At 42.9% G+C, this 22,412-nt stretch overlaps 1 protein-coding gene across 11 annotated transcripts in view; it reads right to left on the bottom strand.

The window, feature by feature from the left end:
- Positions 1 to 22,412, bottom strand: part of WDPCP (WD repeat containing planar cell polarity effector) — a 361,777-nt gene that overhangs the window by 16,664 nt on the left and 322,701 nt on the right. For 10 of the 11 annotated variants that reach the window (XR_008891607.1, XR_008891606.1, XM_056567997.1 and 7 more), the window contains one exon: positions 18,278 to 18,398. Coding sequence is in view for 9 of the 11 variants with exons in the window: in XM_056567997.1 (XP_056423972.1) it covers positions 18,278 to 18,398 (121 nt within the window). In the remaining 2 variants the exon portion in view is untranslated. Of the gene's footprint in view, positions 1 to 8,307; positions 8,375 to 18,277; positions 18,399 to 22,412 lie in introns of those variants that run through there. The other variant, XM_056567995.1, reaches the window with a different exon arrangement.

The raw sequence follows: 22,412 nt of genomic DNA, 5'->3' as shown, positions 1-22,412 counted from the left end.
CGGCGACGACGAGGGACTGACCTGTGTGCGGTGGCATGGAAAAGCAGTTGGAGGTGATTGACAGCCTCCTGCTGTTGCTTAGCAACAGCTCTCAGCATGCTGGGAGCTGTAGTTATGCAACAGCAGGAGGCAGACCACCACAACTCCCAGCATTCCCTTATGGGCATGCTGGGACCTATAGTTTTGCAACAGCTGGAGGCACATTTTTTCCATGGAAAAGTGTACCTTCAGCTGTTGTATAACTACAACTCCCAGCTTGCACAAACAGCTAAAACGCATGCTGGGAGTTGTAGTGGTGCATCTGCTGGTTGCATAACTACAACTCCCAGCATGCCCGTTGGCTGTCGGTGACTGCTGAGAGTTGTAGTTTTGCAACAGCTGAAGGCACATTGGTTGTGAAACTCAGAGTTTCTTTTAGCTAACTCTGTGTTTCACGACCGGTGTGCCTCCAGCTGTTGCAAACTACAACTCCCAGCATGCACCGTACATGCTGAGAGTTGTAGTTTTGCAACAGCTGGAGGCCCACTGGTTGTGAAACACTGAGTTAGGTCACAAACTCAGTGATACATAACCAGTGTGCCTACAGCTGTTGGAAAACTAAAACTCTCAGCATGTATAGTCTGTCAGCGCATGCTGGGAGTTGTAGTTTTGCAACAGCTGGATGTCCCCCCCCCCTCCCCAATGTGAACGTACAGGGTACACTCACATGGGTGGAGGTTTACAGTAAGTATCCGGCTACAAGTTTGAGCTGCGGCAAATTTTCTGCCGCAGCTCAAACTGCCAGTGAGAAACTACTGTGAACCCCCGCCCGTGTGACTGTACCCTAAAAACACTACACTAACACAAAATAAAAAGTAAAAAACACTACATATACCCCTACACAGCCCCCCTCCCCTCCCCAATAAAAATGAAAAACGTCTGGTACGCCACTGTTTCCAAAACGGAGCCTCCAGCTGTTGCAAAACAACAACTCCCAGTATTACCAGATAGCCACTGACTGTCTAGGCATGCTGGGAGTTTTACAACAGCTGGAGCCACCCTGTTTGGGAATCACTGGCGTAGAATACCCCTATGTCCACCCCTATGCAAGTCCCTAATTTAGGCCTCAAATGCGCATGGCGCTCTCACTTTGGAGCCCTTTCGTATTTCAAGGCAACAGTTTAGGGTCACATATGGGGTATCGCCGTACTCGGGAGAAATTGTGTTACAAATTTTGGGGGGTATTTTCTGCTTTTACCCTTTTTTTAAAATGTAAAATTTTTGGGAAAACAAGCATTTTAGGTAAAAATAAAAAAATCGTGAAACACCTGTGGGGTATAAAATTTCACTTAACCTCTTGTTACGTTCCCCGAGGGGTCTTGTTTCCAAAATAGTATGCCATGTGGATTTTTTTTTTGCTGTCCTGGCACCATAGGGGCTTCCTAAATGCAGCATGTCCCCAGAGCAAAATTTGCTTCCAAAAAGCCAAATGTGACTCCTTCTCTTCTGAGACCTGTAGTGCGCCAGCATAGCACTTTTCACCCCTATATGGGGTGTTTTCTAAATTGGGAGAAATTGGGCTTCAAGTTTTGGCGGGTATTTTCAGCTTTTACCCTTTTTAAAAATGTAAAATTTTTGGCAAAACAAGCATTTTAGGTTTATTTGCAAAAGTCATGAAACACCTGTGGGGTATTAAGGCTCACTTTATCCCATGTAACATTCCCCGAGGGGTGTAGTTTCCAAAATGGTATGCCATGTATTTTTTTTTTTTTGCTGTTTTGACACCCTAGGGGCTTCCTAAAGGTGACATGCTCCCCAAAAACCATTTCAGAAAAATGTTCTCTCCAAAATCCCCTTGTCGCTCCTTCCCTTCTGAGCCCTCTACTGCGCCCGCCGAACACTTTACATAGACATATGAGGTATGTGCTTACTCGAGAGAAATTGGGCTACAAAGTCAAGTATACATTTTATCCTTTTACATCTTGTAAAAATTCAAAAATTGGGTCTACAAGAACATGCAAGTGTAAAAAATGAAGATTTTGAATTTTCTCCTTCATTTTGCTGCTTTTCCTGTGAAACACCTAAAGTGTTAAAACACTTACTGAATGTCATTTAGAATACTTTTGGGGGTGCAGACCCTTCGAATTCACTTCAAACCTGAACTGGTCCATGAAAAATAGCGAGTTTGAAAATTTTGTGAAAAATTGTTAAATTCCTGCTGAACTTTGAAGCCCTCTGATGTCTTCCAAAAGTAAAAACAAGTCAATTTTATGATGCAATCATAAAGTAGACATATTGTATATGTGAATCCAAAAAAAAAGTATACATTTTCTCCTTTTACCACTTGCAAAAATTCAAAAATTGGGTCTACAAGAACATGTGAGTGTAAAAAATGAAGATTTTGAATTTTCTCCTTCACTTTGCTGCTATTCCTGTGAAACACCTAAAGGGTTAAAACGCTGACTGAATGTCATTTTGAATACTTTGGGGGGTGTAGTTTTCATAATGGGGTAATTTATGGGGTATTTCTAATATGAAGACCCTTCAAATCCACTTCATAACTGAACTGGTCCCTGAAAAATATCGAGTTTGAAAATTTTGTGAAAAATTGGAAAATTGCTGCTGAACTTTGAAGCCCTCTGGTGTCTTCCAAAAGTAAAAACACGTCAATTTTATGATGCAAACATAAAGTAGACATATTGTATATGTGAACCAAAAAAAATGTTTTTTGAATATCCATTTTCCTTACAAGCAGAGAGCTTCAAAGTTAGAAAAATGCAAAATTTTCATTTTTTTCATCAAATTTGGGGATTTTCACCAAGAAAGGATGCAAGTTACCACAAAATTTTACCACTATGTTAAAGTAGAATATGTCACGAAAAAACAATCTCGGAATCAGAATGATAAGTAAAAGCATTCCAGAGTTATTAATATTTAAAGTGACAGTGGTCAGATGTGCAAAAAACGGCCGAGTCCTTAAGGTGAAAAAGGGCTAAGTCCTTAAGGGGTTAAAGTGACAGTGGTCAGATGTGCAAAAAATGCACTGGTCCTTAAAGTGAAAATGGGCTTGGTCCTTAAGGGGTTAAGTATGTATGTACATATGAGAGGCATACATACTACCGCAGATGTTGCACTGAAGACACATCTTATCCCCTCTTGTCTTCCAGGACACCTGATAGGATACATTGAGCAGGACATCCAACCAGACGTGCAGCTTTCTTATCCTCACTCTCACATCTGGATACCATCTGCTTCACTTTTAATCACCTAGAAACTGGGATGGTGATTCACCAGTGGAAGTGACAAAGATTCAAGTTCTACTGGATTCCATTATATCTGCATTTCTGCAGTACTGAATGATTTAATACTCTTGGACTAGGTTTCTCAAAGAGTATTTTTTTATTTTATTTTACTTGTAGAAGTCAGTAAAGCAAATATAAAAAAAATATTAAAGGGGTTATCCAGGGTTAGAAAAACAGAGCTCACCTCTTCCAAGAACAGCACCACATCTGCTCTCAGGTTGTGTGTGGTATTGCAGCTCTGTTTTATTGAAATTAATGGAGCCAAGTTGTAATACCACCCACAACCTAAGGACAGGTGTGGCACTGTTTTTGTAAGAAATTAGCTCTGTTTTTCTATTTCCAGATAACCCCTAAGGGTGGGGTCACAACGTAGCATATCCACAGTGGGTTTCCCACAGCTAAAATTCCACTTGAATTTCAATTTGATTTTGCTCCCTTACTGCTGAATATCTCACATTAGTTCCTAATTGTAATCATCTGCTTTTTCATAGACAAACAGCTCACCCTTCTATAACTCCTAGAGCTGCAAGGGAGCATGTGCAACCAGCAAGCTGAGGCTGAACTGCAGGTCGTGACCCTTGGTAACAAGCTATAAGCATAACATTTTGTGGGAACCTGCTGAAAAGATTTAATTACTATTGTGGTGAGGGTGCGATGAAAGGGCAAATGTTATCACCCTAGGGGCAGATGGCATTAACCCCTTTTGTTCGTGACGCCAGGGTGTGGTTATCCTCTACACTACCCAAGGTATGGCCAATGGTTCCCGGGCCAGGCGCGGGGCAAATAATCACTCCGATGCAAGGTTACGTAACAACGGCAGCTTTACTGAGGCAGACAGGTGTTATAGTCTTTAAGGCCCAGTTAGGCCCAAGGAGATGATCAGTGACTTAAGGAGACTTACGGGCTCGCTGGGACTTGTAGTGAACTTGGGCTAAATTATGCAATCCCACGCTGACTTTAGCAGACTTAATAAACTTGACTATGACTGACTAGACTTCACCCCTATGGTTGCTTACCAGGCTTTGACGTTCCCCTGAAGGGGGACTTGGTGATTGAAGCGCGGCTGCGTGGTTAGGCCTAGGTCTCGCTCAGGACACCAGACACTATCAGGTCTTGACTGTACTGCTCCTCAGCAACAACTCTAGACTGAGCTAGCTAGCTCCTCCCCTGGTTTATAAGGGAGCAATTTGTAGGGGTCATATAGGTCACCACACAAGTCAACTGGTCACTGACACCTTCCCTGGTCACATGACTTGGTAACAACATTTAAAGGCATATGAACATTATAAAGACACATGAATAAATAACAGAAGACACTGTTAACCACTTCAGGTACATAGCAAGGAGGTGGACCCAGGGGACACTGAAATAGAGTCCGCCACAGAGGACAGAAAGGATACAGGAGAGCAACTCCTGTACTTGGCCACCACACTATAAACTGAGGATGTTTACTGGAATATCCTTTTAATTATCTTTATGTTAGGCTGGGTTCACACTACGTTTTCTCCCATACGGGAGTGCATACGGCAGGGGGGAGCTAAAAGCTCGCGCTCCCGTATGTCACCGTATGCGCTCCCGTATGTCATTAATTTCAATGAGCAGACCGGAGTGAAACTTTCGGTCCGGTCGGCTCATTTTTGCGCCGTATGCGCTTTTACAACCGGACCTAAAACCGTGGTTGACCGTATGCCAGCCTTAAAGGAGAACTCTAGTGAAAATTTTTCTTACCCCAATATGCTTGGGCTAACTTACCTTCCACCGCTCCCCTGATGCTGCTGGAATCACTCTCCCGTCCTCCGGCTTGGTCTCAACAAGTCACACAATGTCCAACCTTGGCCGGTTATAGGCTGAGCAGCAGTGTCATGTAACGTTACCTGACACTCGTCGCTGAGTGCAGAAGACCCGGGCCAGAGGATCATGGTAGAGTGATATTGGCAGCACAGGGGAAGTTATTCAATGTAGCATAAAGGCACAATTCTTTCTAGTAGCTAATCCCACAGGGGGAGAGTTGTGCAGGGGGAGAGTTGTGCAGTTGCCCATAGCAATCAATTAGATTGATTTATTCATTTTTCAGAGGCATTTATAAAAATGAAAGAAGCAATCTGATTGGTTGCTATGGGCAACAGCACCATTCTTCCTCCACAGGTTTTGAAAAATCTCCCCCACAGTTCTGTAAAATCTTTTACTTTTAGAATATTGCAGAAGACAGGAGCAGCTGAGGAAATGGGAGATACAGGGGGATCTACAGTTTACTGGGGGTAGGTAAGTATAGCTTGGACTTAATTTTAAGGCCAGACACTATTGGGGAGATTTATCAAAACCTGTGCAGAGGAAGAGTGGTCCAGTTGCCCATAGCAACCAATCAGATTGCTTCTTTCATTTTCCACAGGCCTCTTTAGAGGCCTGTAGAAAATGAAAGAAGCAATCTGATTGGTTGCTATGGGCAACTGCACCACTCTTCCTCTGCACAGGTTTTGATAAATCTCCCTCTATATGATTTTGTTTTTTTTTTATGTTAGAATCCCCCTTTAAAGGGAAACTGAAAGCCTGAACCCAGTGCACAGGGTTATAGTGTGGGAGAACCTGATTGAAAAGATGTTGGCCGACATGAGTTTGCACCTTTTTTATGAACTGCGCCTTTTTGTAAAAAGGCGCAAAGCCACTGAAAAGTGTCTAAAACGACACCATCCCAGACCTGGCGTAGCTTTTTGGTGTATGTGAAGAGAGAAATTTCAGAAAATGTGACCTGCACAAAATGTATCAAATGCTCTGTGACCATTTAATCCATTTGGTGCTCCTCCACATTACCAGCACACAAAAAAATGGTGTAAAAAATGCTTCACTTACACCTACAATGATAAATGTGGGCCGTTATACTTACTATAATAGGTCCAGCCGTCTCGGAGATATTGCCCCTGTTGCTAGTATACAAATTACCTCCTCTACACAATGGGGGGAGCAGTCGGCTTGCTGAGCTACGGTGCCTCCGTCCTCCTTGCTCATCTATATGTCCGTCCATCTTGTGAATACGCATAATTCTTTACTCTCACGTCATTAAGCAAGAAGAGCAGAGCACTCATGTGGGTACACTCTCTGACGTCACTAGGAAGTTACAGTTAAGAATTACGAGGGACCCTCCAGTGTTACAGGCGTCTGTACCCCCTGCTCTGCATAGTAATAAAGGAGACAAAAAACAAAACCACATAGGGCGCCTAGTACGTTCTCCCAAATATCCAAATGGGTATACAGGGTATACAGCCGTTGGCTGTCCGGGCATGCTGGGAGTTGTAGTTTTGCAACAGCTGGAGGGCTTCAACAGCTGGAAGGCCTACTGTAGGTATAGTATATTATACAGACCTCTGTCCATCCCAGAACCCTGACTCCCCTTCCCAGTTGCTGCAGGGACCATTCGGGGAGGGTGGTCCGGGCCATTCATCCTTCCTGTAGTGTCCGGCGGCATTCCGGGTGGAGGGTGAACCGGTCCGGGCTGTCCTTCTTCTCCGTGGGTCCTCTTCTCCACTCCGGGCAGGCTCCGGCCTAGTAACGCTGCATAGACGCCGCTGCGCAGCGACGCACCTGACGTCACGGCGTAGCAGCGTCTATACAGCGTACTAGGCCGGAGCCTGCCCAGAGTGGAGAAGAGGACCCCCGGAGAAGGACAGCCCGGACCGGTTCACCCTCCACCGGAATGCCGCCGGACACTACAGGAAGGATGGATGGCCCGGACCACCCCCATTACGGATAAGTTTAATTTTTTTTATTGACTCGGAGGGTGGGGGAGGGGCCCGACCGGTATAGCGGTATGGGCAAAAATCCATACCGTGGGAGAAAAAACCCCCGGTATCCGGTTCATACCGGTATACCGCCCAGCACTACGGTGGGGGGTGCGACGCGGTGCGGTGGGTTGGGGGGTGGTCGTGGTGCGGTGCAGCGGGTCGGGGGGTTGGGGGGGCGGTGCGGTGGGGGCAGTGCGGGGCATTATCGGCAAGGTAATTGCCGATACCGATAATGCCCAAAATCGTGATTATCGCCCGATAATATCGGCCATACCGATAATCGGTTGATCCCTGCTGCCAAGTCACTCCAGCAAAGTTTACAAGACTGTCTTGATGGTCACATCTCTCGGCTCACTAGCTTTGACAGACTGGTTGTGAGTTACCTTTCTTGTCCACCCTCAAGTGTGCACTTAAAGAGTGTTATCAGCAACAGGGAACATTGTTTGCTTATCGGCGGAGACTATTTTGACCCAGAAATTATAGAAACTAATGTTCTAAAAACATTGTTTCAAGTCATTGTATAAGTGTGTAAAGAATTATTTTGCTGCTTCTTGTGAAGACTTACACAACTTTTTGAAGAGCAAGTCATTAAAATATTTATTTAGCATCTATTTCAAAGTATCCACATTTTTGGGCTAAATACATTTTACGGTAAAAATCAAGTGGAAAAACAATGAACACAAAGAAATAGCAGTGAACAGGTTAAGTGATACATTATGACATGCAGGAAATTTCTTTCAAGCATTACGCATTACGCTTGATATCTTGAGATACCAAGTCCTTCCTTGGAGATGCCACATGTTCCGTTTGTGTGCCAAGTTAAAATGCACTCAAAGACTTTGAATGAGTAAACAAGGTCATTCTGGGATGGGCCAAGTTAGATTAAGGTAAAATAATTGTCAAGCTTCCCTGTCAGCAAAGAGTTTGTTTTGGCGCGAGGAGCCTCCAACTATACATAAGACGTTTGATGAAGTCTCTATGTCAGACGCCTCTTTTGTCCTCAGTATCTTAAGTAAAAGGATATTGGCATATATTTGTATAAGCAGATATCTACCTGTGCTGTTTGTGTGTGCAAATAATAATGCAATATAATATATATATATATTTTAATAGGATCTTAAACTTATTAAACTAAATTGCTGGCAAAACAGTAGCAAGGAAATCTAAGCCTCTGTGCGTGTCTGACTAATTTCTCATCTACTAACAAGTATAGATAAATTCCAGGGAAGCTTACTTACATCATTACGTTTGTGGCTAAAATACTTTTACAGGAGACCTATCAGAACTTTAGGCATGAATTCATGGCTGGTACACGCTCTAAAAGTGTTTGGTAGAAAAACAAGTCCGGAAAAAAAATTGTAATCATAAAATAAGGTAAAGAAAATAGTAATTATAAAAGAAATAAGGTAAAAAAATATGAGAAAGAAATAAAAAAGGTTGGGGCGCTCTCTCGTGTGCAGTGGGGAAGTGGTTGGACGGCCAAGGACCACCGCACCCAAAGTGATGTGATGTCCCGCTGGGGTTATCAGCAACAACAGCACCTCACCTAGGAAGTGGGTGGAGTGGAAGGCGGTCAGGGCAGTTGTGCAGCTCGAAACCCCTATCCGTATCCGCAAGGGTACGGAAGCAATGGAGACAGAAAAAGGGAACAAGAAAAAGGGGGTTTATGAATGAGCGCTACTGCTAATAAGAGAAGGATTCAGGACCCCACTGTAGCACAGGACAGTTTATTAAGGTTCAAAGCAATAGGACAACGCGTTTCGGCACTCGCAGGTGCCTTCCTCAGGTCCACAAAACAGTTAATGTATGACGTCCTGTAGCCTGTGTTGTGCTCTGGTGGTGTATGACTGAGGCCCTGCGGGCCGAAACGCGTCACGTTACCTGAGTGTCCGATGTATCCTATGGCAACTATGCAATAAAGCAGCTCGGTTTTACACGTGTGTGCGCTGGACAATCTTCTTTTCTTGCATATGTTTGGACTAGTCCTGGTCCTGTCCGGGCGCAGAAGCCTGGGGTGGAGCCGGTTCTACTTGCTTGTACCGTCCTATTGCTTTGAACCTTAATAAACTGTCCTGTGCTACAGTGGGGTCCTGAATCCTTCTCTTATTAGCAGTAGCGCTCATTCATAAACCCCCTTTTTCTTGTTCCCTTTTTCTGTTTCCAAGGTAAAAAAAAATAGTAATTATAAAATAAATAAGGTATTTTGAACAGAAATATACAAGCGTGGAAAAAAAAACAATCTGTCAACCATGGCTGGTGGGGAGGGAAGCTCCTTGGGCTCCTGGAGGGAGCAGTGTATTTAGAGCCAAAGGTATGACCAGATCCTATCATATCTGATCCATGAGATCAGGAAAGTCTTTGCCCAAATCTTTTCTTTTTTTTAAAGTCCTCCACAAACATGTTTGTTACCTCATACAATCATTGCGAGGCAGAACCTGGGACTCCATTCTGGAGATACAAGTGGTTTCAGAGGTAGATATAAAGAGAGTTGGCCATAGATATAAGATAGCTGATGGTAAAACCCTCATTTGACCGATAGCAATCCCAACAATCCCAAAAGCTTAACTAAGTGTGATTATTTGATCACTAGGAGAGAGAAAAACCTTTATTTGACTGGGGGCCACAAGGCTGTTACAAGGGGCTAGGTGGCTTCTACTGAGGGTACTATGGGCAGTACTGGGAACACTATGGCTGAAATGGTTGACACTGTGGCTAGCACTAAGGTTTGCACTAAGGGGACTGTTGGACATGAGGCAAATTCCCCCGATGCATGTTACATCTACATATCTATCTCAGATGCCACCATGGTTTGGCTGGTGAAGCCCTGTAAAACATACATTTTAGGAGTCCTGGTGTAATGTGTATAGGCAGATTATCATATTGCCTTCTCATGACATAGACATCCAGGTGATCACATCTTGGATCAATCAGTATACCGCGAAGAGGCAAAACTTTATTGCTGCCAGTCATGAGAACGTGGTTGCTTTGTACACGTTATTTCATGTAACAGGCATTATATCTACATATACAAACAAGAATAACTAACAAAAAAAGAAAAAAGAAATTCTTGACAGATAAAATTGTTTGTTCTATGATTCCTGGAGACAATGCAGGTAGATACTTGCAATGACAATAAGATTGACTCGGCAGAGCGTCCCTATCCAGACATCTTAATTTGATGCACTAAAATTGGTTCAATTATGTTGTATGGTGAGAATAATAGCAAGGGTTGTCACATGTGATGTGTGGACTGACTAATGCTACCCTAGGTATATGATGTGTTTTCAGGTGTCTCAGCCTGCATACATATTTAAAGTATACCTCTCAAAAATAAGGGTAGACATAGAAGTAAGGCTTCCCCCAGTCATTTCACATCACATGACAAGAAGTGGTTTGCCTTATGGTCAATTCCTGCACCTTCGACATATTAAGGGTACGTTCACACGTGTGTATTTTCTGCTGCACAGCTGCTTCTGCAGACTTTGCTACACATCGAAGTCAATGGGGAGCAAAATCTGCAGCAGAAAATATGAGCATGTGAATGTACCCTAATTGTGAAAATCAAAAAAATTCTTCTTCGGGAACAATAAATAATGGACCGATTACTTTTTATCCTGAGACAAGCACAAAACAACAAATTGATCCACTTTTGCAGAATTTTTTTTATCATGTAATTTCTTTTAATAGAGGTAAAATATTTGCCTTCTGTTCATATTCTTACTGCTGTTGTGACGGGAAATAGGTCAAATAGGGGATGTAAACTGTTCAGATAGTAAAGTGTTAACCTTTGCTGGTTTATCACCTACTTCTGAATTATGCATCTTTAATTGCAATGAAATGGGTGTGTTCAGACTGAATGAGAAAACTTGATTTTGCACCATTTCTATAGGGCGATGTGACCCTTATATTTTGTAACATTTTAATTATTGATGCATCTATAAATATTAATTGTGTCACTATATACACATTGCATCAGGACAGGTGTATTCCCATGATCTCCGGGGAAGTGAGTGTGCATGTGAAAGCAGTATGGACGCTGCATCTCTCGTGAGCGCTGCATTCTAATGTTGATATAAGAATACAGGCTTGAGGAGATATGGTGAGTGGTGAGGATTTCCCTATTTACCTGTATGAAGTACAGTCCGAACTGCTTTATTGTGCATCTGAACAACAGTATAGCCGATTAAAGGTGCCCAGGGGATGTTGTTTTCAGGAGTGTATGGAAGATATTCCAAGGTGTGGGAAATAAAGGGACAATACTGGTGGAATCATTTTCTGTTGGGTTATTCGCTCTAACTGAGCACCAGATGGACCCAACATTGTATCAATCCACATGAATTAAACAGTAAAACAATGGAGTGAACAGAGGTGCTGTATGGGGTAATAGGCTTATATAGGTGCTATATAATGCTTTAAGTGTAACTGCCCTTTTAGGTACATTTTAGTATAAGCTGTCCTATGTGTATATAAAGAGCAGCACTATTTTGGTAATTTTATCACTTATTTATGGCGTTACCCCCTTTGTTAACCCACTGCCCTGTGTCAGATTTCCCTGAGATAAGCTGCAGAGTGGATGCAGACGAGCCTGTGAGAGCAGCCTTATAAGTGCAGAAGGATGCATATTTCTCTGGTAGGATATTCTTAACACAAAAGAGCCCAAAGGGCCCAAAACCCACTGACTTGTTTGTCCCTTTATAGCCTGATCCTTTATGGGTGGCTATAAAGGACCAAACAGGTCAGTGGCACACAAACATTAGCCTCAGATCTCTGATGAAGCTCTATGAAGCAAAACCTGTCAGGAGGGGCTGTGTGTTTTAATTTTAAATATCATATTGCCACGCTCATCTTCTGGTGGACGGCAGCCAACAGCATATTCAAATATAGGCAGGTTCTAGATACATATACAGTGTGGTAGGTATTGGATCGTATAGGAGATATCAGTAGCTACACCTAGCAGGTTATTAGTGCTTGTAGATAATAAGAGTTTTAATTAACTGTCTCATATTTTCAACTTTTATGGTTAGGGATTAATATAGGGTGTTTTGGGCCCTTTGCGTACTTTTGGGTTAAAGGTTGAATATTACCCTGATCCCTAACAGGGTTACATTTTTGTGGCTTTTTCTGATAGGAAATATTTTAAAGATTTTCTTTTATTCACTTGTGCTATTGATTTATGCAAAGTTGTTTAAAATGACAGTCACACCTTAAAGGGGTTATCCAGGAAAAAAAACTTTTTTTTATATATGAACTGGCTCCGGAAAGTTAAACAGATTTGTAAATTACTTCTATAAAAAAAATCTTCATCCTTTCAGTACTTATGAGCTTCTGAAGTTGAGTTGTTCAGTTTAGAAGCAAATCCCCATAGCAAACCTCTTCTACTCTGTGCAGTTCCCGAGACAAGCAGAGATGTCAGCAGAGAGCACTGTTGCCAGACAGAAAACAACAACTCAACTTCAGCAGCTGATAATTATTGAAAGGATTAAGATTTTTTAATGGAAGTAATTTACAAATTTGCTTAACTTTCTGGAGCCAGTTGAAGTTTTTTCCTGGAATACCCCTTTAAGAGAAAACTAATGAAAAATAATGGGCCACCTATCACATGTTCCAGACTATTGACTTATGCTGTGACTCCTTCCTGGTGACCAAAGATGTTTTTCTCTGACGACACTTGGAATAATGTAGATATCATATTCTCACTATGATGTGCGTGAAGTGTATGAACATTTTTTACCATGACACATCTGATTGTAGGTAAATAATTATCCTCTTATTACCTACAATAATTTTCAAAGAATAAAAACCTGTAGGTACGTGCAAATCCATGAGTACAATTGTTGCACATCTGCACCAAAAATTCTTATAAATACACGCTGGGTATATCCCTTCTTCTTCCCTCATAAGAATTAACATGCATGGCCGGTTGGGCCACACAGGCCTTTATTCAATTGGAAAGTTAGTTGTCGGCTGGATAATAAGCAGATGAAGAAACTGTGTCCATGATCTTCACTGCGACATCTTAACTGAAGTAAAAACCCATATAGAGATAATATATAATAACCAGTAATGATATTCTAAAGGCAGCTGTAGATCATACACACCTCTGACTGATGGATGTTGGCATATCTATCTGTGATTGTTAACTATATAACCAATACAATGCTGGATTCTAGAAGCACGGCAAAAATGCAAAGACAATAGAGTAAGACAACAAGCCTAGGTATGTGTCCTCTATAGAAAAGTACAAATACATAATGATTTACTATTGTAAACCCCGACATGTTTTGTTGGGTTGTGTGCCAGATTCTGGCACATTGCGTCAGAAATTCTGTCCGTGCCAGAATTTGCACCAGAATTGGAAAAAACCTGACTAACTCTCCATTTTACTGAGAAAACCCAAAAAAAAGGGGTTAATGTCCCAGTACAGGACATGGTCCTGTACTACCCTTAGGCCCTGTCATGTTGAGACCCTCAGTGACCTGGGCGCTCCCCTGCATGGTCTCCGCCTGTTGTTTCCAGAATGTTGTGTATACTGCTTTAATGTATAGACAGGATTCTAATGTATAGATAGAGAGAGGACCTGTGAGAGGTTGTCTCAAGGACCTGTAAGTCTGTCACATGTTATGTTATGCAGTCATATGATTTGTTGTCACATGTGCTCCCAGAGAGCACCAGCTTAGCCTATGACCCGCATCTTGACCAATGGGCCTTAGTCCAGCCCCCCACTATATAAAGGGGCCTGCCATTACAATTCACTCTCTTCCTTTACTCAGAACCAGCCAGTACAGATGTCTAAGTGCTAGTGACCAGCATCTGGTAGGCCACAAAGCTACAGTCATTCCAGTAAGTCAAAAGTATATGTCTGCTGTCACTACAAATAGTCAAGTCCAGTCTATTGTCAAGCCTCAAGATAATTATCTAAAGTCTATTACAAGCATAATTGGTCCCATCAAGCATCTCTGGGAATCTGGCCTAGCTGTGAAGATAATCTGTCTTTACTCAGTAAAGCCTCTGTGTCTGGTTGTGCACTCTCCTTTCCTTAACTAGCCATTGGAATAGCGGAGATACCATTTGTGTGGTTCCGGTACCCAAAAATCACTCTTGTGTCACGAAAACTAGGGGTTCATAACACCTTGCTCCAGGGGTTAATACCATCTGGCCCCACCACCTACACTGCTACACCCTGTGGTCCCGCCATACACCGTGGGTAACCACAGTGGCGTGGCCATTGGGGGAAAAATGAACGTGCCTGCCAAAAAGGGGGCGTGTCCACAACAATTTTTTTTTTACAAAAACCCAACATTTTAACTAAGGTTTCCACAAAAACAATGTAGTGGATTTGAGCTGAGGAAAACCCGACAAATCAGAGCATATGTAAAAAAAAACAAAGTGTAGGGAAAAGTGGAAAATGTAGGGAAACCTTAGTAAATACTGTGCGAAAAAATTGTAGGGAGTTAAAACCCACAAAGAAACCTACACTCCATTATTAAATCAGGGCCAATGTGTCACAGTAGTAGAAGTAGAGTGCATTTGTATAGGTTTGTATACAGACTGTAAGACAGGAACAAGAAGGGTGATATGCATAGGCTTAGATGTACTCCAGAATATAGACTGATAGCAGTAAACCAGTTTATATAATAAAAAATATTGTAAAACACTGATATTTAGTTAGTCCATTATAAAATGCATCTAATAATAAGGAGACAACATGACCTTACCCTAATGGGTAGGAAAATATGCAGCAAAATATGGCACATATGACCCTACCCTTAAAGAGAATCTGACACAAAGGTGCATGCCAAGTGGGGTGGATGCTGCAGGTCCTGATAATACAAGCATGTGTCCAGTTTTCTTACCCGGTGCAAGATGCTATTATTTTTGTCACTGGACTTGTGCATGCAAGCGTTAAAGGTGTAGTCCAGCATTGTTCTTTTTGTCTTAAAAATAAAAGGCCATTCTTTAAAGAGTACCTTTCATCAAAAAATATTTTAATATGTCATAGATTATTCAATATTAAACTGGTTTCTAATTGGTTTCTAATTTAAATTTTTGACTTCTTTTATATGAATTTTGTGTTTGAAAATCTGTCCACCAGGGGTCTCCCTAGGAGTCCCTGGCCGCAAGCATTTCTATTGATTTCGGACTCACGCCGGCCTGGCATTGAGTCCAAAATCGCAGACCGCTGGCTGAGCACGGGACAGGCTCGGCGCAGCTCCCTGCCTGTCAATCAGACAGGCGGAAGCGCTATGCTCACTCGCATCCCCCGCAAGGCTCTATACAATGAGGACAAGCAGGGCTCTGTACATTGAGGACAAGCAGGGCTCTGTGCACTGAGGACAAGCAGGGCTCTGTACATTGAGGACAAGCAGGGCTCTGTACACTGAGGACAAGCAGGGCTCTGTACACTGAGGACAAGCAGGCTCTGTACACTGAGGACAAGCAGGGCTCTGTACACTGAGGACAAGCAGGGCTCTGTACGCTGAGGACAAGCAGGGCGCTGTACACTGAGGACAAGCAGGGCTCTGTACACTGAGGACAAGCAGGGATCTGTACACTGAGGACAAGCAGGGCTCTGTACACTGAGGACAGTGAGGACAAGCAGGGCTCTGTACACTGAGGACAAGCAGGGTTCTGTACACTGAGGACAAGCAGGGCTCTGTACGCTGAGGACAAGCAGGGCTCTGCACTGAGGACAAGCAGGGCTCTGTACACTGAGGACAAGCAGGGATCTATACACTGAGGACAAGCAGGGCTCTATACACTGAGGACAAGCAGGGCTCTGTGCAGTAAGGACAAGTGGGCTCTGTATACACTGAGGATAATCATCGCTCTCTACACTGAGGACAAGCAGGGCTCTGTACACTGAGGACAAGAAAGGTTCTGTACACTGAGGCCAAGCAAGGCTCTATACACTGAAAACAAGCAGGGATCTGTACACTGAAGACAAGCAGGGCTCTGCACACTGAAGACAAGCAGGGCTCTGTACACTGAAGACAAGCAGGACTCTGTACACTGAAGACAAGCAGGGCTCTGTACACTGAAGACAAGCAGGGCTCTGTACACTGAGGACAAGTGGCGTTCTGTGCAGTGAGGACAAGTGGGGCTCTGTGCACTGAGGACAAGCAGGGCTCTGCGCAGTGAGGACAAGCAGGGCTCTGTACACTGAGGACAAGTGGGGCTCTGCAAATGCGGGCTCACTCACACCCCCCCCCCCAGCTGCTCTCCTAGGCGAAGTGAGGGCAGAAGCAGTCCCCCCAGCAGGCTACAGTGACGTAGCACCTGCTGGGGCACGCCCACATCACACTATGTGAGCAAGAAGAGAGGTAAGATACAGAGCTTTGTAAAGCTCTCAAAAAATTTTTAAGGGCAGGAGGGGGTGTTTGGAGTAGTTAGGGAACATAGCCTGAGTTAGTTTAGAAAAGTTTATTTAGGGACAGGTAATCTTTAAGCAAATGAATACATTTTAAATCCATCCTTAATATTGGGATTGCAACACTACGTACAAGCCGTAAGGGTATATTCACACGGCAGAATTTCCACTTGTGAATTCAACCTCAAATTAAAGCCCAGAGACTTCTATTCCGCTAGCAGAATTCCGAAAGCAAAAATTCAGAAGTGTGAATGGGAGTGCAGAATCCCATAGAAGCTATGGGCTTTAATTTGAGGCGGAATTCCGCAAGTGGAAATTCTGCCTTGTGAATAGACCCTAAGGCTATGCCAATTGAGGAAGTAGTAGGTGTCTCTAAAATCTGCAGATGACCAAATTTAAAGCACCTAATTCCAATCTGAGTTGTGTGGGAGAGGTTTTAACGGTACAGAAGTCAGTACAGAAGAATGATGTGATGCCTCCTGTTTTGTCATGGTGTCAGTTATCTTTGCTTGTTGTAAACTGTGAGGGACAGAATCCTTTAAAGGGGTACTCCGCTGCCCTGCTTTGGAAGCTCCGCTTCCCAGCGTCCGGAAGTTTATTGTTCCGAACGCTGCATGCGGGCTTCCGTGTTCAGGATCGCCCCTTGTGATGTCAAGCCCGCCCCCTCAACGAAAGTCTATGGGAAGGGGGCATGACCAGCAGATTGCTATGAGCATAGGTCAAGATGTCAGCACTGTTCAGTGCTACATGTCCTAGTGGTTAGGAGACAAATGACGAACTGGAATGACAGCAAGAGGTGCGCAGAGGAAAACCTCTGCATGAATGATCCTCAATTAGGAAGAGTAGTACGTTGCGATCCATTCTGTATGGTGAAATTGGATGTCACACACCATGCCTAGGATGTCACACAGTGTCTACACAATCAGAAGGGCTTGCACAACATTGGAATATGAGCCAGTTGTCCATCTACAGGTGTTCAATGACCTCATGTCACTGCACTCAAAGGCTATCATGGTGCAAAACAAATGGCAATAGGGTCTGAAATGGAGGTCTGTTCTCTTTAGAGATATCATAGCTGGAGACTTGTCTAGAGGGCAACACCTTAAAGAGAACTTTAAAGGGAACATCACACTAGTTCTACTTCTGGGATTATGGTGTGGGGGCCCTACTTCTGGGATTATGGTGTGGGAGTCCTACTTCTGGGATTATGGTGTGGGGGCCCTACTTCTGGGATTATGGTGTGGGGGCCCTACTTCTGAGATTAAGATATCAAGGCATAATGTATTGTAGCCGGACCCCTCTAGTCTTTATTCCAGGCACACTTCCAGTAGTAAAGCCATTTCTCCTATGTGTTCCAGGATTCTTTTTTTTTTTTTTTAACATGACAAGGCCTTGCCACATGTTGTTCCTGTTACTGTGAGCAGTCTGTGTGGCCTAAATGTGCTACCATGGTCTACAGAGTCTCCAGACTTGTCTACTATAGAGCCCACCTGATATGTATTGGCTGACAATTGGAAATGAATCTGCCTGCAGAAGATCTTGATGACTTGCATGCTCAAGTGCATTCAGCGTGGCAAAATAGTCCTCAGACATCCATTAATAACCTTATTGATAGCATGGCAAGGCGTGTGAGTCTTAAACTGGTGCTCATACTCAACACTGAATGTTTTTTTATTTTTATGATTTACAAATCATTACCATGATTTCCAAAATTTTGTGTGATAAATTCTGCTTGGTTTACAATACTTTTGACGTGTCCAGCACCTATAATAATTATTTAATTCAGATACTTATGTGTAAAGTTACAAAATGTCGTAGAATTTCTGAAAAGGCAATACAGACATCACCCTTACCTGTTGCCGGTGACATTTCTCATAGAGCCCACAGAGGAACACCTCTGGTCTTGCTGACCCAAAGAGAGATCAACAAAAGCTTCACTTACATCATCCAGTCTATGCGCTGCCACCATAGACTCTATATGTGGAAAAAAGAAACAATTTTCAATTAGAACACAAGAAAACAAACATGAAAAAAAAAAAAAACCAATTTCCAAGTTCTTAGTTAACTAAGAGCTTTGACTCAGCATTGATCAGTGTTATCAGTGCTCTGCTGCTTTAGCCTGCAGAGCCCGGCCAGAGCTTCAGAACACCGATCGGACGATTGGGAGGCAGGTAAGGGACCTCCTCCCATCCACCCAGCTGATCGGGAGCCGCAATTTCATCACAGATGTCCCGATCAGCTGGTTAAAGGGGTTAAAGGGGTACTCCAGTGGAAACAGATATGTAAACTACTTCTATTTAAAAATCTTTATTCTTTAAGGGGCACTCCACTGGAAAAACATTTTTTTTTAGATCAGCTGATGACAGAAAGTTAAACAGATTTGTAAATTACTTCTATTAAAAATTCTTAATCTAATACTTTTAAGCTTCTGTATGCTCCACAGGAAGTTCTTTTCTTTTTGAATTTCCTTTCTGTCTGACCACAGTGCTCTCTGCTGACACTTCTGTCCATGTCAGGAACTGTCCGGAGAAGGATAGGTTTGCTATGGGGATTTGCTCCTACTCTGGACAGTTCCTAAAATGGACAGATGTGTCAGCAGGGAGCATTGTGGTCAGACAGAAAAGAAACTTCAAAAAGAAAAGAACTTCCTCTGTAGTATATGCGGTGGCCCAGTACAGGAGTTGCACCCATGTACCTTTGCTGCCCTGTCCGGCAGACTCTATCCCATGACCCCTGGGCCCCCCCCCCCCCCCTGTACTTGTTTCTTTTGTATTCCCCTAAGTGCCTATGTTATATGGTGTAATGTACATATAATGTTATATACCTTTAAGTGTTGTTGTCATGTGATTGTAACCAGGGAAGGTACAGCCAATACCCCAGTAAGGGGCCCAGACCCCCACTGTAGCCCCCTGCAGCAGCCCCAGCAAAGAAGCAGAAGACCGTTGTTTAAACAGTGGTCTCCTGCTTCTGTACGTCCGCTGGCCACATCATTCACTTCCCTCCTTCCCTGATCCCCCCTCAGTGCCACTTTTTTCCCTGTGCCAAATCATTGCCCTTTATTACCCCCTGTGCCACATAATTTCCTCTTGATCCCCTCCTGTGCTATTTAATTCCCCTTTAATATGACTCTGTGCCACTTCATAAAGAGGGGGGGTGATGAATTTACACAGAGGGCAATAAAGGGGGAATGAAGTGGCACAGTGGGATCAAGAGGAAATGATGTGGCGCAGGGTATAAAGGGGGGAATGAAATGATGGGGGGATAAGAGGAGATTAAATGACACTGGGTGATTGTACTGTAATATGGCTTTTTTATCATGTTTTATAGGTATTTACACTCTGGAGTGAGTACAGTACAGTATTCAGACATTTAGAAAGGTTTTTGAGCTTTTTTCCCCAATAGGGGGGATCTCTCAATAGCGGACACTTTTTTATTTCCCGTGAGTGTCCGCTATTGGGAGATTCTACTGTAGTCCCTTGGAGATTTTCTCCTTCTCTGTTACACAACTTAGACGCTGCAGTCATTATAAGCGTTATTAACAATGATTTCCTGTGTGTACAGTGGAATTACCCAAAATTTATTCTAGCATATATATATATATATATATATATATATATATATATATATATCCTATAAAAAAAAAAGAGCACGTACGTGCACTCACCACTCGGCAGAGGTAGAATTATAGACATAACAAAAAAGTGTGAAACAACTGAAAATATGTCATGTTCTAGGTTCTTCCAAGTAGCCACCTTTTGCTTTGATTACTGCTTTGCACACTCTTGGCATTCTATTGTTGAGCTTCAAGAGGCAGTCACCTGAAATGGTCTTCACTTCACAGGTGTGCTGGTGTGGAGGAGGAGGTGTGATGGTGTGGGGGTGCTTTGCTGGTGACACTGTTGGGGATTTATTCAAAATTGAAGGCATACTGAACCAGCATGGCTACCACAGCATCTTGCAGCGGCATGCTATTCCATCCGGTTTGCGTTTAGAAGGAGAGTGATGGGGTGCTGCGCCAGATGACCTGGCCTCCCCAGTCTCCGGACCTGAACCCAATCGAGATGGTTTGGGGTGAGCTGGACCGCAGAGTGAAGGCAAAAAGGGCCAACAAGTGCTAAGCATCTCTGGGAACTCCTTCAAGACTGTATAAGACCATTTCAGGTGACTACCTCTTGAAGCTCATCAAGAGAATGCCAAGAATGTGCAAAGCAGTAATCAAAGCAAAAGGTGGCTAGAACCTAGAATATGACATATTTTCACACTTTTTTGTTATGTATATAATTCCACATGTGTTAATTCATAGTTTTGATGCCTTCAGTGTGAATCTACAATTTTCATAGTCATGAAAATAAAGAAAACTCTGAATGAGAAGATGTGTCCAAACTTTTGGTCTGTACTGTATATCCTACAGCGTAAAGAAGCACTGACCCATGACGAAGATATATACATCACTGGTCGGTAAGTGAATATAACTACTGTATATGCTGAATTTACAATGTATAAGTTAGAAACATTACCTCAACTAACTTAGGTTGCCAAAGTCAATTAATGTAATGCATGTGCATAATTTAAAGATAAAAAGTCTGCTTTACTTGAGGGACCTGCGAAGCTTGTTTTAACACAAATGACCATTATTTTGATTGATAATTAGTATTATATTATATAAAAGTGCAGCCTGGATAGATAAAAAGACAGACAGACGAACAGAAAATAGACACATGACTGCTGACTGTCTATTGAAAAACCACAACCATTTAAACAATACAATTGGTCAAATCCACTTAAAATGGTCACTGTCTTTTTAAACAGCTTCCCTTTGATACATAGCTTCTTTCATTCACCAGCAGTGCCAGCCTGTTCAATCCAGTGCACTTCATTAGTGCTATGGTCTGACACAGCAGAGAGGAGTAGGTGCTATGCTGTTATTGACCAGACAAGGAATACAACGATATTTATTGTGTGTGCACTTCTGGCAAACAGTCCCGCTCTGGTCCCACCCTCTGATATAGGGTGAATTAGAAATAGCTGTGCACCATGGATGGGGCTCTCAGGGGCTCAATAACAACGAGAGCACTAAAATCACCTCGTCAAGACTCTGAAGGGTTAAAGGGGTACTCCGCCCCTAGACATCTTATCTCTTATCCAAAGGATAGGGGATAAGATGTCTGATCACAGGGGTCCAACCTCTGGGACCCTGTGCAGCACCCGGTGTTCTAAACATTATGTTCAGAATGCTTGGTAAGGGTGGCATTGGTCGTGACATCACACCATGCCTACTATTGATGCCACACCCCTCCATATGGGAGCCGATAGACGTGAATGTAGGGGGCGTGTCATGATGTGACAAGGGGCGTGACATGACAAGGGGCGTAACATGATGTCACACCCACGGCTGCCCGCACCAAGCGATCAGACATCTTATCCCCTCTCCTTTGGATAGGGGCAAAGTACCCCTTAAATTTAACAAAACCTTGAAGGTTTAACTTAAAAGTCTTAGACACAACTAATAAATTATAGGCCATGCAAGGTCTACAATTTATAGTTATATAACCACTGTAAGACAAGCCCTAAAAGGAGAACATCACAATGTTGTCACATTTAGCTGAAGATAACACTAAACCTAAGTAATTGGAGAAGATCCAGGTAATGTTCCAGAGCCGGTTCTCAGATCTGGAATCCAACAGAGGAGGCAATGACATGTTCACAATTATAGTCAGATGTTTTGCAGAACTTGATACATAGGAGAAAGTAGCAGTAGGATCACTACCAAGCCATCATAATCAGGTATATTGGCATTTGTGTCTTGTTATAAACATATGCAAATAAACCAAATAGCTATTAATGGAGGAATGAATGTGCCTTGTTGTATTAGATTTTTTTTTATTACACAGTATTTGCTGCCTGTTAGACAATGGTGGAAGAATCATGCATCCATAGGTCAGAATATTACACTTTATTAATCTACCTGGTCAAAGCAGTTAGTAGAAA

The sequence above is a fragment of the Hyla sarda genome, chromosome 3 (genome assembly GCF_029499605.1).
Source record: "Hyla sarda isolate aHylSar1 chromosome 3, aHylSar1.hap1, whole genome shotgun sequence".
Lineage (NCBI taxonomy): Eukaryota > Metazoa > Chordata > Amphibia > Anura > Hylidae > Hyla > Hyla sarda.
The sequence above is the reverse complement of the archived record's forward strand: the minus strand, read 5'-3'. Positions and strand labels throughout refer to the sequence as shown.